This window comes from Lynx canadensis, chromosome A2 (genome assembly GCF_007474595.2).
Source record: "Lynx canadensis isolate LIC74 chromosome A2, mLynCan4.pri.v2, whole genome shotgun sequence".
Taxonomy (NCBI): Eukaryota; Metazoa; Chordata; class Mammalia; order Carnivora; family Felidae; genus Lynx; species Lynx canadensis.
The window spans coordinates 152,376,363-152,392,770 of record NC_044304.2 but is presented as its reverse complement, the minus strand read 5'-3'; the positions used below and the strand labels follow the sequence as shown (position 1 = coordinate 152,392,770).

The window sequence follows — 16,408 nt, the reverse complement described above, 5'->3', positions numbered from 1 at the left end:
ACCCTGGAGTGAGAGCATATTATGGACAGTAAGGTCATTGATAAATTTTCAGAAGCTTTAAATAATGCTGTTATAATAAGCCCGATAGGCAAGAATTTAAGATTCTTCAAAGATAATTATAATAAAGTCACTGTAGATTCTTAATTTGCAGCACTGTCAGAAGTTATAAAGACATCGCTTGCTTTAACTCCATTTATAAAGACTTCACTTATTATAATTCAATTTAGATGACCACATGGGTTTACATTATGAAAATATTGAATATTCATAAAAATTTTAGCTTAAGACTAGTAAAATCGGCATGGGAGATTTAGGAAGTTCAGGTAGATTAGATTTTCTATGAGTAAATAAACTGTTGTTGCATAAGCTAGAATATTAGCATTGCCCTTTATTCTATATTTTTTTGTTTTCTTATTAGAGTACAGTTGACACAGGGTTATATTAGTTTCATGTATAACATAGTGATTGGACAAGTCTATCTGCTGTGCTCATCACAAGTGTGGCTACCATCTGTTACCATACAACACTATTACAAACCATTGCCTATATTACCTATGCTGTACCTTTTATTCCTGTGACTAACTTATTTCCTAACTAGAAGCCTATACCTTCACTCCCCTTGACCTATTTTGCACATCCACCCACACCTCTGTCCTTTTGCAACCACCACTTCTCTGTTTACGGGTCTGTTTCTGTTTTTCATTTGTTCATTTGTTTTGTTTTTTAGATTCCTCATGTAAGTGAAATTCTCTGTTTGACGTAGTTTGCTTAGCATAATACCCTGTAGTCTATCCATGTTATCTCAATGGCAACTTCTCATTCTTTTTTATGGCTGAGTAATATTCCATAGTACACGTGCACACGTGTTCTCTATCCATTCATCCATCGATGGACACCTAGGTTACTTCCATATCTTGGCTATTATAAAGCTGCACTAACCATAAGGGTGCGTATATCAATGCTACCAAATTCTCACTGAGAAGAGCAAGGAAAAAGGCACATTGTAGAAGTAGCCTAACATCTGCTGATTCACATTGTCAGGCAAGGGTACACACATCAAGGCAATAGTTCCTTGAGGGGGAAAATGTCAACAACATCTGTGCACTAGGAAAGGGATTGGTTTATGGTGGTTTTGTTAATTGAAAATTAAAGGTTGTTGTATGTAAGTGATGAATCACAGGAATCTACCCCCGAAACCAAGAGCACACTGTATACACTATATGTTAGCTGACTTGACAATAAATTATATTTAAAAAAAAATTAAAGGTTGCACTCTGGAGAGGGCAGTATTACTCTGTGAGTCTGTAGATAGTTGGTTAAAACAAGTGTCATTTTTTATTAGTCAGAAAGAAGTTTTTAGATCAGTCAGATTAGGTTGCTGTGCGTCCGTGCTGGGGTCAGTCTAAGGTCAAAGAAGTACCATTTTTTTAGTGGCTAAAAAGATGTTTTCAGTTAGGTTGGTGTGGGTCTACTCCGGAGTCACTCACGGTCTTAGTTATTTATCAGCTTCAGCTGGTGGTGCTTAACTGTCACAGTTGTTTGTGAGCCTAAGCTGGTTAAAAGCAGTTGCACTGAACCCACACCACCAGTTTGAGATCTTCAGTGAGGTACTGCCCTGATCGGAAATGTTCCCTTTTTTATTGTATTAAATCGCCATGGTATTCATATCTCGTTGGATAAGTTTACAACTTACAACTTCACAACAGTTTTATTTTATTTTACTTTTCTAGAAATAATGAACTTGCATCTAACTTCCGAACGTTTTAGATGTTAAATCTAGAAAGTGTAAAAGTATATCTATTTTTCAAAAATTCTAGAAAGTACTTGAGCAAACATGCTTCAAGTTCTGTTTTGAAATAAATATTGACTTACTCTTATCATTCCCTTGGGTTTGCCTTTTGCAATACTTTGTGAATCTTGGACATGGGAGCGATACAGGGAGGTTTGGTTTGTTTTTGTTGTTTAAAAGTTTGGAGGCAAGGGAAGTATCAACAATTCTGTTGGATAAAATGAAATCAAACAGGGACTCAGATGGTGGTCGGGAGTTTCCCTTACCCAAACCTCGGTTAAATACATAAACAGTAAAATAATTTCAGTTCATTTCAAATAAAGCCCTTTTTTTTCCCCTGGTTTAAGCCAAGGCTGTGGAACTGACTGCCATTGGGTATATCCCCTAGATTGCAGAAGAAAAAGAGATAGCAAAGTTTTAGCTGCTCAGAATAAATGTTGTTTAAATTGTATTCCAAAGGTTTAATTCCATTAAAAAAATCAACCAAAAAGAGGTTCATGGCATTTATAATTCTGAAGCCCGTTAGATCTAAAGTATCTGGCCCTCCCATCCCCATTTTCCTTTGTGATAGTGATGAACAAAATAGTCCTTAAAAATCCTAGTCAGTTGAAATTCAGTAGGGGCATCTGTCAGTACCATAATATTAGATTTGGGCCAGAATTTTAAAATGGGTAATTAGGAATCTGGCTCTTTTTGCTGTGCTGAGATCCCGGCCAAAACCTCCCCATCACAGGTGGTCTGTGGGAACTTGGTGCATGAAGGCTCTGATGTGGTTCTATTTATGTCTGTATGTTAGACAATAACCCTGAAGCCGAAGCTGCTGTGACTGTGTCAGACTAGCATTCAAAACAAAGAACAGACCTCGTTTCCAAGGGACCCACTACAATTCTATATGAGCAGAGTGCCCAGAGCCCTAGTTGTTTGTTTCTGGTATCGTCCTGGCTGTTGGGACTACAGTGGATTGTGTCTGTTTCTCTCTGAAGCCAGAAGGCCAATATGCAGTAGAGGGCTGGGCTAATACGCATACTCTGTACCATCAAATAGAGTATTACTAGTCCTTTTAGTCACTGGGGGACTTCATCAGCAAGGTGGTGGGAGAGGTTCCTGTTGATGGATCTTCGCAATAAAAATATTCTTTCATTTATACTTACTGTGTTATAAAGATCTTTCAGGTAAATTGCCTTATTTGATAAATAAAACTATTTTGTGGTATAGGAGAAGTTTGTATTTTTATTCTCATTTTCAGGTGAAGGGAGAAACTGGAAGTGTTAAGTGATTTGCCTGAGATCACCAGGCCAATAATTAGAAGAGCCAAGAACTATTCTTAGCTTTGCCGACTCTCCATAAGCTTCTATTTGATATACCATCATCTGTTGTATGAATTGATAGAATGGTGGCTGGGTAATAGTGTTTAAGACTCTGTCCACTTATACATTTGGCACAGAACAGTCCGACTTCTAGTTGGGGCTACTGCTCTTGTGTTACCAATTCTACCATACTGGTTTTCAGCCATGCAACATGTCGATGTCACAGATTTAAGAAATGAAAATTAGAATCCCAGTATGCTTCCCATGCCTATAGGAGGAAGGGAGGAAGATTATGTAAGGGGCATATTTTCAGGTGGTTTGGGTTAGGTTTTTAAGGTCTGGATAGCATAAAATTCATAATTGGATCATGATGTGGTAGCAGTGACTTTCTTCTTCCATTAGAAAATGTACCCTGCCTATGATTTTCAAAGAACTATGCTGGATTGTAGAAATCTGTCAAGAAATATTATAAGTGCTTCTCTCAAAGAGCTCATAATTCCATTGGAGAGATAATTCGTGTGCATATAAAATAACCAGCAACTTAGGGCACTTCATCAATGCCAGGTGAGGGCCAGGTGGAAAGGCTTATAATCCAGGAGGAGCCATCACAGTGAATTCAGGTGATCTTAGAAGACTTGGAATTTTGTAGTGCAAGTAAAGTTCAGATGCTGTATGTGAAATACTGGTAGGCATTCTAGATGGTGGCTTGAAGAGAACAGAGAAAAAAATGGGCAAAAACATGGAAATGAACAAAGCATGTTGAAAATATAACGAAATCCATCCTACTAAACACAGGAATTTATAATAGGCATGGGAGATTGGTGTCGAAAAATTGGGAAGATTGTGGGTGGCTCTAGATGCCAGTGTGAATAGTTGATCCTATAATTTTGAGGAAAGAAGTCGCTATTTGAGTATTTTGAGACAGCCACTGATATGTAAGAAGCAGTATTTTCCCTGGAGGCCATGCCCAGGATAGGTTGAAGAATATAGGGGAAAACAGACCATCCCAGGAGAAACAAATTAGAAAATGGAGCAGACATCCAGATGTGGAGTGACCAATCTGTGGAGCCTGATGGCTGCTGGACACGGGGTGCAGGATAGAAGGGCCTAGCTGCATGGCCAAGACTGGCCTCAGGAGCTCCTGCACAGGCACTGCACCAGCATCAGTAGCCTTGCTCTTGGCTGCTAGCTTCCTTCCTCCCGCAGTCACAGGCTGTTTCACTGGCTCTAAAGAGAAGTTTTATTCATCTCTCTTTTGCCCAGTCCATCAAGAGTGCCTTGAGAGATGATGAGGAACTTGGCAGACACCTCCCATGTGAATTCATTGCTTCAGATTTGGTGCCGTCATATATCACATTGACTCCTAGTGAATGGAATTCTATCCCACTGAGTTGAAAAGACCTGCATACCTAACCCTTTGGCCCCCGGACTCGGTGTCCTCTCTGTAAGCTGTTTCTGTCTGGCCGTTCTAAGTCTCCGTGCTGGGGGCTGTGTGGGTTGTTGGTGGCCACACAGCACTGAACACCACACCTGTCCTCATAATTCAGTCCACGTGTGTTTTACAAACAGTGTGTCATTTCCTGGGGGAAAATGATAGTATCATTGACAGAAAGAGGCATTATTTGGGGAGAGGTGAGTGTGTTATGGTCCGTAAGACCACCTGTGTCGAAGATTCATTAGGATTACTCCCAGGACTCAGTATGTATTACAGCTCTGATTTATCACAATGAAAGGATCCAAAGCAAAATCAGCAAAAGAAAAGGCACATGGGGCAAAACCTGGAGGAAACTGGGTGCAAGCTTCTGAAAGTCCTCTCCTAACAGAGTCACACAGGGTGTGCTTAATTCCTCCCATATGAGTTGTGACCACACTTGTGAAATGTTGTCCTCCAGTCTCATTAGAGGCACAGTGCACAGAGTTTTTACTGGGGGCTGGTTACATAAGCACCTTCTGCGTGGCACATATCCACATCCCAGAGTCTCAAAAGGAAAGCAGGTGTTTAGCATAAACCACATCATTTGTACCAACATTTTAGGTGCAGTGAGCCACTCTTAACTGTTGGGGGAATGGGGAACCCCTCTGGAAGTCCAAGTTTCTAGATGCTAGTCAAGGGCCAGGCTTGCAAGCAGCTGTGTAAGGAGAGTGGTCACCCCCCCCTGCTGTGTTCACTTCTCTGCACTTGGAATGATTGTTATCACTTAAGTTTTTGAGAAAGGGATATTGAAGGAGAGATTTTTCAAAATCCAGGAGAGTCTGATGTTCAGTCATGTTTCTGGAAGTGAGATTTGAGTTTGGGGCAAAAGAAAGGGATTAAAGGAGGAATCACAGAGTACAGAGGACTGAAAGCGGTCCTGGTCTTATATCGTGTGCAGGGGACCAGAGAAGCAGGTGGAGAACGTGACTGTGTTTTAGGAGCCCAAGAAGAGGGAGAGGCTCAAAATGGAGAAAACGCTCCATGGTATTTAAAATGCTACAGATTGGTAGGAATTCTGGGGACTGCACAAAATGCCATTGAGAATTCTTTTAATAATGTGTAAATTGATTTTTTTTCTTAAGATTATCTGTACACATTAAAGCAAAACTTTTCAGCCAATGTCTTAATAGCTTCCCTGCGTATCACATCTTTGTGTTTTCTTTTGATCACTTTACAAAATCCCTTTTACAATTTTTTTTTGTCATTGCTTTGCATTACTTTACTCGAGTATAGATGTCACAGGAAGATAGAAATGGAAGAGCTTTGGGAAGGCTAAACGAAATTCTTTGAGCATTACTGCGTACTTACTTCTCTCTGATAATTCTTTAAGGATAGCAACAGCCAAAAAGCGCCTCTTCCATTCTTGATTGAAAAGTAATTGTTTGTTCATTTAAAAGGATTGTGTTTGCCATTCCATTAATCTCTTTCCTGCTTGCTGGTGAAGAATAAACATTGAAAGCTGCTTGTTTGGAGCCCCAAGGGGGATGGCGAAAGTTTGAAAATCCTCCTACACCCTCGGACTCTTCCACACCCCTGCTTCTAGGTCCTAACTCTGATACTTAATTTCTCTCTCTGTGCATTCTCAGATGTTAAGGTTGCACAGCAGCTCTGAGATGGATGCCCATCATTGAAAAGAACTATGTGGCCCAATAGTGGCTTTTCTTTTGCTTGTAATAAAACCCTATCCAAACCACATTTATTCGGGGGAAAAGAAACAACTCTCTTTGTGGCTGGCTTGAGTACTTAGTGGCACAGCAAATATTGGTGCCTCCTCTCACGCTCCAGATGATTCAGGGGTAGGAAACTCTTACATGGCAGAGGGTGGGACGTAAGTGCTGAATGTGGCATTGGCATTCCCAGTCACCTTGAGTGGTGGGGACACATCTGGCCTTCCTCACTTCATTGGACTTCAGGAGGGCAAATGCGTGCCGTGATTGAAGTGGTTTTAAATTCTCTATCTCTTGTCCTAACCTCCCAGGGCTTCCAGCAAAAGTTCTCCTTCCACAGTAAAGAGATTGTGGCTATCAGCTGTTCCTGGTGCAAACAGGCGGTAAGTTTGGGAACGAAATGAAACAAAGTGGGCTCTTGTTTTATCAAAATGAACCTATGTCATTACTTGAGTTGCTGTCTGTAAACGGAAGGTCATCCTAATTTATGTATTATTTCTCTCACATAGGATCCTTGAAGGATTAGATTAAACCATAGGACTAATGCCTCTATGAAATGGGAGAAACTAGAGATTCAAGTAACCCTTTAATTTATACACACTGAAGCCTAGGATCAGAGCCTGGGAAATCCTCCCCTGTTCCTACCCTGGGTCTAGACTCGAGGACTTCTCACCCCCTAGCATGTATTTCTTCCATTGCACTAGATTGTGGATAACTCCTCTACGGTTGGAAGTTGCACCATTGGATAATCCTTCTAACACCGGAATCAAGCCATCTTGGTTCTTCTGTTTTTGATGTGGGTGCCTTTTTTATGGGGCTGTACTGGGGTAAGGAGTGGTCTTGTACCCTTCTTTAGGCTTGGATATTGTTATAGCTCTTTGTATAGCTGTTCCTTACATTTGAACATATATATGTTCGTTAGGATCCAGTGATGTTTTCCCTATTTTCCTCTTTTGTCTATCCTTTTGACATTTTTTTTAAATACCCCTTTTCAACCAGAGGGTTCATTTTCTTATTTGCCTACATACCTGTTCTTTTTTTAACCAGACAATGCTAACTTGTGGATTGGCCAGCTGTGGCCCATAGGCTAAATCTGACTGCTGCCTGTTCTTATAAATAACATTTTACTGGAACACAGCCATGCCCATCCATTGATGTATTGTCCATGGCTACTTTCATGCTACAATAGCAAAGTTGATAGTTGCCACAGAGACAGTATGGCCCCATAAAGCTCAACTATTTACTATCCGGGCCTTTTATAGAAAAAGTTTCCAGACCCCTGCTCTAATCTCTCAGTTCACCTACTTTGTTGAATGACTGTGTAATTGGGACAGAGTCTGTTCATTGCACAGACAACCTGAAAAGACAGGGCTGCAGTATTTCAGCTAAGGGTTTGCAGGAAGACTTTGGCCCCTTACACACATGAGATTTAACGAGCCAACCTAGCCCACAGGGCCAGAGCAGATGAATTTAGGTGAAACACATAAAAGTGACATGTTTGTAGGTCAGCTGCTTTTGAACTTTGGGAATTTTATAAAGTTTGGCGCAGTCTCTGTAGCATAATTTCCCTAGGCCCCCACGTATCAGGAGAACCTATTGTCAGTAGATAGGGTTGCACTAGTCTGGAAAGCTCAGTGCTTGCTGTGTCCCTATCCTGCCACATTTTCTAGGCATTTCCATCTCCTTTCAGTTAATTTTTACACAAATAATCTTTGTTCAAGAATCTGCTCACAAATATAAGGTCATCCTAGTTCTTGATTGAAACTATCCTATTCCATCAAGGCACTATCTCCACCTAGAGACAAAGAAGCTGATTCAGGTTTCAGGTGTCCCTAACAGTATATGTGCTGCTGATTTCCCTGATCTGTTGAGACGCCACCTGTGGGAGAGTATTGGCAGCGTGGGCTCCTATAGGCTGCATCTGTTCCGATGTTGGAGCTTCCAGGCTGTGGTGAGATGGTTTATCCAGAGTCCATTAATTTGGGAACTCAATCCCACTTCACCTGGAGCATGTGTTGTCTTTACATTAATTCATAGTCCAATTGAATCCCATTGTAGGTGATTTTGCAAGAACTAGAAATATAAAAATTTAAGACAAATTACATTGGTGATACATTTTAGCCCTACAGGTAATTCCTTCTAGGATATCTAATGTCAAATAAGTGCCCTCTGTAGGCATTTCTGGCAGCAGGAAAAAACAAACAAACAAACTGGATTTGAGAGCTGGGCTTTTGGGTTTAGGCTCTGACTCCACCTTGTAAAAGTTATGCACTTTTGGACGTAGCTCTCTGTCTAGATTGGAGACGACACAAGTACAAATTAGGAGTTGAAACAGGCTGTCTCGGAGATCCTGGCCATTTTAGAAATGCAATGAAAATGGGCATTTATGGGTTTATCTGAATTGCTGAAAGAAAATCAGTTTTTAAAGAAGGTATTCAAATAATATTTCTCTAGTGCATCATAGTTTGGAGATCACAAATAACTGATGGTAGGGGAAATTAATAATTTATTTTGTGTTTATACTTAATTAGTAATTTTCTACTGGACCACATCAGACCTTGACGATAGGCAGAAATGAAGGCAGATTCTCTCTATGACAGGATTGGGGTGGCCATATTTGCCAGTTTTCCAGAGACCGACCTAATTTATGTCTTTTGTTGCAACGTAATTATTATTAATGCTCCCTTCCATTCTTAAAATTGTTCCAGTTATGATGACAAATTACGGTTCCATTAAGTATAATGCGGTAGAAACTGATGTTAAGGTTTTTAAAAAATCCCTGATTAAAACTTTAAGGCCCATAATTATTGTAGCATGTGGATTTTGTTTATTAGGAATATATTATTACCACACATCACTATCACTTTACACACAAAAGAGGATTGAAAATGTGATTGGCCTATGGTCACTTAGTCTGTTGGTACAGAGTTTAATCACTAATCCTGAAGTATTGCTACGATCATCAGTCTACATTTACTTCCTTCCTATCAAAAACAGGCAGCATTTTAGATTTGCCAAGTGTAACAGGTTCGTTGTATTTTTCGGCAGCCCCAAACAAACCCAGCAGAGGCAATCTCTTTGTTTCCCCTTGAGTTAAGAACTCTCTAGAAGAGACCTCTTGCTTCTTTCCTGGGTGTTCTAAACTGGAGGGACTACCCGGGGTGGATTTCCATCTATGATTAGCAAAAAGAGAGGAACTGCTCTTCTGCTTGCCTTCATTTCCTCCTCAGCATTGTTTCCCGTCTAGTCTGTGACCAGCACAAGTCAAGTGCAACAAAATTATATGCAGGGCTAGGATGAATAGAAGCATTCGAGACCTCGTTATGTAAATATCCTATTAAAAGCTTATAAAGTTTTAGCTGGCCTTGACCTACAAGATTGATTTCTTTATCTGTTTGTAAAGTGGAACGAATTCAAAATCGGCTCACTTCCAGGGCTGTTTGGGTAGTGATAAGGAGCGTGTGTCCTCAGTGTCTGTGCCTGTGGGCGAGCGTGCACGTGCACATGTACTTACTCCTTGTGCCCATGTATGATTCCTGGATTTGTTTACTGGCCTATTTTTCTCCTCAGTTTCACAATAAGGTGACCTGCTTCATGCTGCATCACATTGAAGAACCCTGCTCCCTGGGGGCTCATGCTGCTGTCATTGTCCCGCCCACCTGGATCATTAAGGTGAAGAAACCTCAGGTAACTTCTGGGACCCTGGTGCTGCTGGGCCTGTGCAGAGAAGAAGAAACTGCTGCTTCTTGCTTTTCTTGCCCTGACTTTTTTTGGGGGTTCCTAAAATCTCCGCTCACTCATCCCCACAGCCCCATGCTCAGCTTCCCCGGTACATTCCATTAGCCCATCACTTTACTGCAGTTGGGCTCTCTCATGGAACCAGCCTCCCTTTCCCAAAGAAATCAAAGTTCCACAGCAGGAATGTTTCCTTCCCATTCATATGCTAATGATATTCTCTTTGGGTGTTCTCCTGAATTCATTAAATACAAGTGGTGGGTGCAGCTAATTTCTTACACAACTCTCTTCTCTTCCAGCCTGGGCATCCCCAGGGAGTGAATGTGAGGGCAAACTGTGCAGGCTTCCGTGTTTGGTTGAGATTACCACCACTTCCAACCTGACCGGCAGACTGTGGGTCATGACCTTCCTAAATACACAAGGCCTGCTCAGAGAGCAACACTCTTTTCTTAAGGCAAAGTAGAATTTATCCTCTTAATACCTAATCTCATTCTGTATTCAATTCTTGTTGTACATTCTGTCCTAGAGTGTCTCTGCAATATTCTGGGAAACCTTAGTGGTTTCTCAACAAGGTCGTAATCTTTGACAGCGAAATTTCTACCTTTGTACTAGACATCTTAGACCATTAGCTCCAAGGTATGGGACGGCAGACTTTTAATGTGATGGGGGAAAGGTGGTACCTCCCCTGGGGATGCAGCTACTTTAGGATGTCCTACTGAGTGTAATATCTTTATAACCTGTGGCAGTCCTACTTTATATGGTCTTCAGAATCATCATGCATTTTATTCTCATTGACTCAGTTTTATTTTAAAAACTGGTGGATCATGGACACTTTTGCTTTGTGTGTTTTTATTTAAGTTCAGCTTCTGTTGATGAGTAACACTTAGTAATAATCTTTCCATGTTACAATCCGTGAAAGCCCTTGGGAAATCTTTTCCAGAGGCAAGTGCAAGATCTGTACATTAAAAAATGGGAGCCTTAGCTTTCTCATCTTACATTTTAGAGCCAAATGCTAAGAGCTGTTAAAGGAGGTGCCCAAGGTGATAGCAAGTATAGTACTGTGTTTGAAATTCAAGTGTACCGATGTTCAATTTAGTGTTAACTTAAAAAATCTAACCTTTTTACTTCTTTACTACCCTTTGGTTCCCAACCCCTGAAATTCAGTAGTGTCTCCAAGAACTTTATATTAAATTTTCAGTTCAACCAATATGTTTTCACCGAAAACCTTGATGGTTTCCGGAAAGCTACTAGGCATTGTGATGTAATATGTGGTGATCCTTGCTCTGAAGAACTATGTAGTTCTCTTAAGGAAAGATCAGGGCGAGAGCCTCATGAAAGAGGTGGGTTTTATTCTACCTCTTTAAAGATGGGTGGGATTTAGATCGATGGAGAAGAGAGGAAAGAGCAGGCAGGAGAATGATACCAGCAAGGGTGCTGTATCCAAAATTATACTCGTGAGGCTGTGAGACTAGTTTGCACTACATCGGGGTGGTGTATTTCTGTAGTGTTGCTTTCAAAGGAACAGAATATGAGATTGTTCACTCTTAGCTCTAAGACTCATCAATGAGTTCTGGAGCTATCCTTTTAAGCCATCTATTAAAAAGTTGTCCATGAGCCTTTCATCTGTTTGATCCGTTAAGGATGATTACCTAACTTACTATTATTTTATTAGAGGTTACCAAGAGGTGGTTTTTCTAATTTGTACTCTTCTTTATTTTTCTGCTGGTAATAAGGGAACTAAAAAATAAAGCTAATACATGACAAATGCTTGAGTATTTACCTTTATTTGTAAATTTTCAGAATAATTGCTTGGTACCTTAGCAACTTTATTAGTTGGCTAACGATGGTGGTGGTGGTTTGTGGAGAGTATCTTTATGAATTATTAACTTACCTCATGTGATATATATATATATATATATATATATATATATATATATATAAAACATATGATGTTTCAGTCCATTGGCATCATTTTTTTTATATTCATATTGTTTTATCTTTTACCAATTAGAACCCTTTCCAGATGGCTTTTATCTCCATTTTTCATAAGCCATGATGTTTTTGATACCTTCCCTTGTTTCACGAATCACACCATGTTCCAGGATCATCTTAAGCATTTCCTGTTCATACCTGCAAGCAGCCATTTCTCTAAGGAATCTTGGTTACTTTTAATGGAGGATGGTAGATACGGTTCGCAGTCTGTTTTCATCACACATGTTTTTATTGTCCTTTTATGATTCAGAACAGTGTAATAATGAGAACAAGGATAGCTAACACTTATGAATGCTTTTATATGTATCAGGAACTATTTCAAGTACTTTACTTTCAGTATCTCGTTTCACCATCATAGAACCCTGTGAGGCAGGTATCCTAATCCCATGTTGTAGCTGAGAAGTGAGGAATTGAAGGCAAATAAATTATCCAGGGCCATAAAGTTATTAACTAGTTTGAGGTAATATTTGAACCCAGGAATTCTGAGACTGGAAACCAAGCTCATTTGCTGCCTCACAGTCTTACTATAACAATCCTTGCTAAGTCACCTATCTTTAAAAATTTTGGTATCCCTCGTCCTATGGACCTCAAAAAAGAAGTAATCAATTAACTAAATTCTCTTTGAAATCCGGTGTACGATGAGCTTGGGGGGCAATACAGTAGTGCTTAAGAGCTCTAGCTTATGAGTCAGATTGCCTAGATTCATATGCTTGCTCTGCTATTTAATAACTTACACAATCTCAAAGAATTAAAACTCCTCAACTTTTCATCTTCAAAATGTAAATAATACTAGTACCGAATTCATAGGGTTTTCATGAGGTCTAATGAGCTAAAAAGTAAAAAAAAAAAAAATAATAAAGCACGTAGAACAGCACCTAGCTCACTGTAAGTCTCAATAAATGTTAACTCTTGTTATTTTCCTTGTTGAGTATAGGATATCAAATAAAGTTCTACATCAACAGAGGTGAACCTTGAACAGTCACACAGGGGTCAGCACAGAAGTTATTGTTCCCTGACCCATCCGTATTACAATGAGAGGAAATGGGAAAAGGATTCTCATGGGGAGAGAGGCAGCATAGGGGCCACAGCCTGTTGTCTGGTACCCTGTTGTCTGTGCTCTCGAGTGGCCCTTGAAATGCCACTGTAACTGTTGTATTATATACTGTAGTGGGATTGTGTGTTCACTAGCATGATTCTTATCCCATGGGAGAGAGTCAAGAGCTATTCATTTACTGAACTGGAGAACTGAAGCAGACCGGGTGAGCATCTACAACAAGAAAGTGAAAGGAGGAAGAGAATCCTACAAAACAGGGAGAGAACACAGAGTTTCATTATTAAAAACAGAAAGAAAAAGAGGGCAGTCATCAATGTGAAATTCTGAAGACGTTAAAAAATCATGGATTGAAAAAGTCTTTGTGTTTGGGACTAGATCATTGATGACCATGAAACTATAGTTTGAGGAGTGCGGGCGGCAAGCTGTTAGCGATGGTGTGGAAGCAGGCACTTTAAAGAATTCATTGGGGGGTCGCCTGGGTGGTGCAGTCGGTTAAGCGTCCGACTTCAGCCAGGTCACGATCTCGTGGTCCGTGAGTTCGAGCCCCGCGTCAGGCTCTGGGCTGATGGCTCAGAGCCTGGAGCCTGTTTCCAATTCTGTGTCTCCCTCTCTCTCTGCCCCTCCCCCGTTCATGCTCTGTCTCTCTCTGTCCCAAAAATAAAAATAAATGTTGAAAAAAAAAATTAAAAAAAAAAAAAGAATTCATTGGGGACTTTTCTGAGTAGATCGTCACTCTGTGACCAGCTGTGTGGAGCCTTGATGGTAAGGGGAGTGAGGGCTGGTCTGGATGGTTTGCTGGGTTTCATCACCAAATTATTTGGAGGGACCTAGAAAATAAAAGATGATAGATTTTAGATGACAGTAAAAAATTAAAAGAAAACCAAACTTTAAGAACCAAGCACAAATCTGTTCATGCATTTAATGAAGTCAACGTTATAGTTCATGTTACAGATGTCAGGGCTTTTCCTCTCGACAGGAAGTGTTAGAGGATAACATTTTGATCAGATAAACAAATTAAAGGTGTTGAACTACTAGTGCAAGCACTTGGAGCTGATGGAGAAAGACCTGGGTTACATGAATTTTTGGTGGGGTCAAGTTATAGGAGACCAGAGGTATGTGTTTTTAATAAATGGCATTATTCCGTATATAATACTTTAAAACTGGCCTTTCCTCATTAAGAATGATCTTGAGCAAAAGTCTATATTAATACCTCTAGATTTAACTTTTTAAACTGCTGTATGTATTTCATACCGTGAATATATTACAGTTTATTTAACCAACTCCCCACTGATGGATATTTGTACTGTTTCTAATGGCCTACTTACAAAAAATGCTGCAGTCAACTCCTTCCTAGCCTATATGGGCTTTCTTCATGTTTGTTCATGTCCCTGTTCCTTATTGGATAATGCTGAAATGCTGGAGACTGAGACCCAGGATATGTAACAGCTATGACCAACTGTATCTGTCAGAATTTCTCAGGCCATTTCCTTTGGTCAGTTCTAAAGGTTAGCCAACACTTGCTGTAATTTAACCAAACATGTCTGAGAAATGGCTGAGAACCTGTCCTTATCTTTTGGAATTAGTTTTCTTTATTTCTCTGCTTGCCTGTCCTCAGGACAACTCCTGTCCCAGTGTTACAGCTAGAACAGGGCAGAGTAAGAGCGCTCTCTAATAGACCCAAGTCCATGCCTCTCCTGTAATCCATCAGAGTTTTATCTGGTGTACAATGAGAGAAGACTTCATTTGGGATGATGAAGTGTGAGATGTCTTCTGTTTAGATCTCTTGTTACAACCAGTCCTTTGTGATCTTATAACCTGGGAAAATCCCTGAAGAGTAATAACAGGTAGTTAAGTTTTATTCACAGTTGAGTGATTTACCCACAGGCATTTTTCAACAGCCCAAGAAGGAGTCCTAACTATGATAGAGACTTTGTTGGTAGGATTATTTCTGTAGAGAAATAATACTGCCTCAATACCTGGTTATTAAAAAAAAAGCCTTTATTCTTAGGACTTGAACAAAAGAGTGGGCACATAACATAGAGTGGTAGATGCAGTTACAATCTGAAGAATGCAAAAATCCACATGAGGGTACAGCATTTCACTGTTTGGATGGTATTGAACTTGCTAAATGAAGCCTTTGTATCACTGAGTTAGCTGCCCTTGATGCCGGGGATGCTTTGTTTTTGAACGCAGTACATGCACCGCTGGTTTCTTGAATAACAGCACCAACAATTCGAAAATATAACTTCTTGGCATAATTTTTATGTTCTTGAAAAGCCTGCTATTTTAACTCTCACAACAAGACTGACCCAGGCAGGATGAGCAATGTCTTAGATTAGCAAGACGAGGTGACTTATCTTGTCATGGCTGAAACACAACCCAAATCTGCTTTCACATCCATCTGTTATGATGATACTTTCTAAAAGAAGTTCTATGTTGGGACCGAGATACATATATACACATGAACAGAAGGAAGCCTCAAGAATTTCAAGGTGTGCTGTGAAATTCCATACTGCTTATCTTTTGCTATTTGACTATCCATAGGGCTGTAAGCTTAACTCAGAGCTCACATAGAAGCATCCAGGTACTGTAAGTCAATCACTGTGCTTCATCTTGGCTCCCTTTTTGTTCTGTGAGATGAAGAGGACCTCACATGCGTTTGGCTCCATGAGGCCCAGAAGCATTTGTATTTGCTGCATCTGTGTTAAAAAGGCCATTGTGTATGTCTGTTCCCTATTAGAGTTGAGTTCCTTGCCTGCTCTGTTTTCAGACATCAAGTCTTCTTTTGATGTGTTTTGCTAACTCTGTTTCCCAAACATGCTTGATCAGCAGAATCACCTGGAGAACTGTGATTTCTGTGATGAGGCAAGTTTGGGAAACAATCTTAGCCTGATCCATTAGACTTCTCTCTTAGAGTTTAGTTACTGACTCGTGCCAGGAACCAAGGCCTGTAGTGTGTTCCTGAAAGCACTTGGCTCCCTACCTTGCTCTGGGCAATAAATGAACTAAAACAACAAAGAAGCTAGGAGGCAAGCATTCACTTCCGGGGGATCCTTTCCAATATCAGGAAAGACTCAGTAAGTGCTGGGAATTACAATACTGATGCATTTCAACAATGATTCGAGGTGCCAGGCATTTGGGCTCAGTGCTGGGGATATACAGCTGTGAATGAGGCCACATTGATGGAGGTGCTTATCATGGGCCGACAGCAAGCTAACTGCTTCACATACCTTTTTTCCTTTAAACTTCACAACTGTCCCATGAGGTAGGTATTATCACCTTCATTTTAAAAATTAAGAGACTGTCATTTCAAAAGCTTGACTTCCTTGGCCAAGGTCCTAGATCTCGTAACCGGAAGACCCAGAACTAACATCCAGCAGGTCAGATTCC

The 16,408-nt window shown here is 40.3% G+C and overlaps 1 protein-coding gene across 1 annotated transcript in view; it reads left to right on the top strand.

Annotated features, from left to right (window-relative positions):
• DGKI (diacylglycerol kinase iota) overlaps positions 1-16,408 on the top strand; it is a 444,732-nt gene that overhangs the window by 209,313 nt on the left and 219,011 nt on the right. The window contains exons 7-8 of the mRNA XM_030308513.1: positions 6,549-6,620; positions 9,808-9,924. Of these exons, the coding sequence (XP_030164373.1) occupies positions 6,549-6,620; positions 9,808-9,924 (189 nt within the window). The remainder of the gene's footprint in view (positions 1-6,548; positions 6,621-9,807; positions 9,925-16,408) is intronic.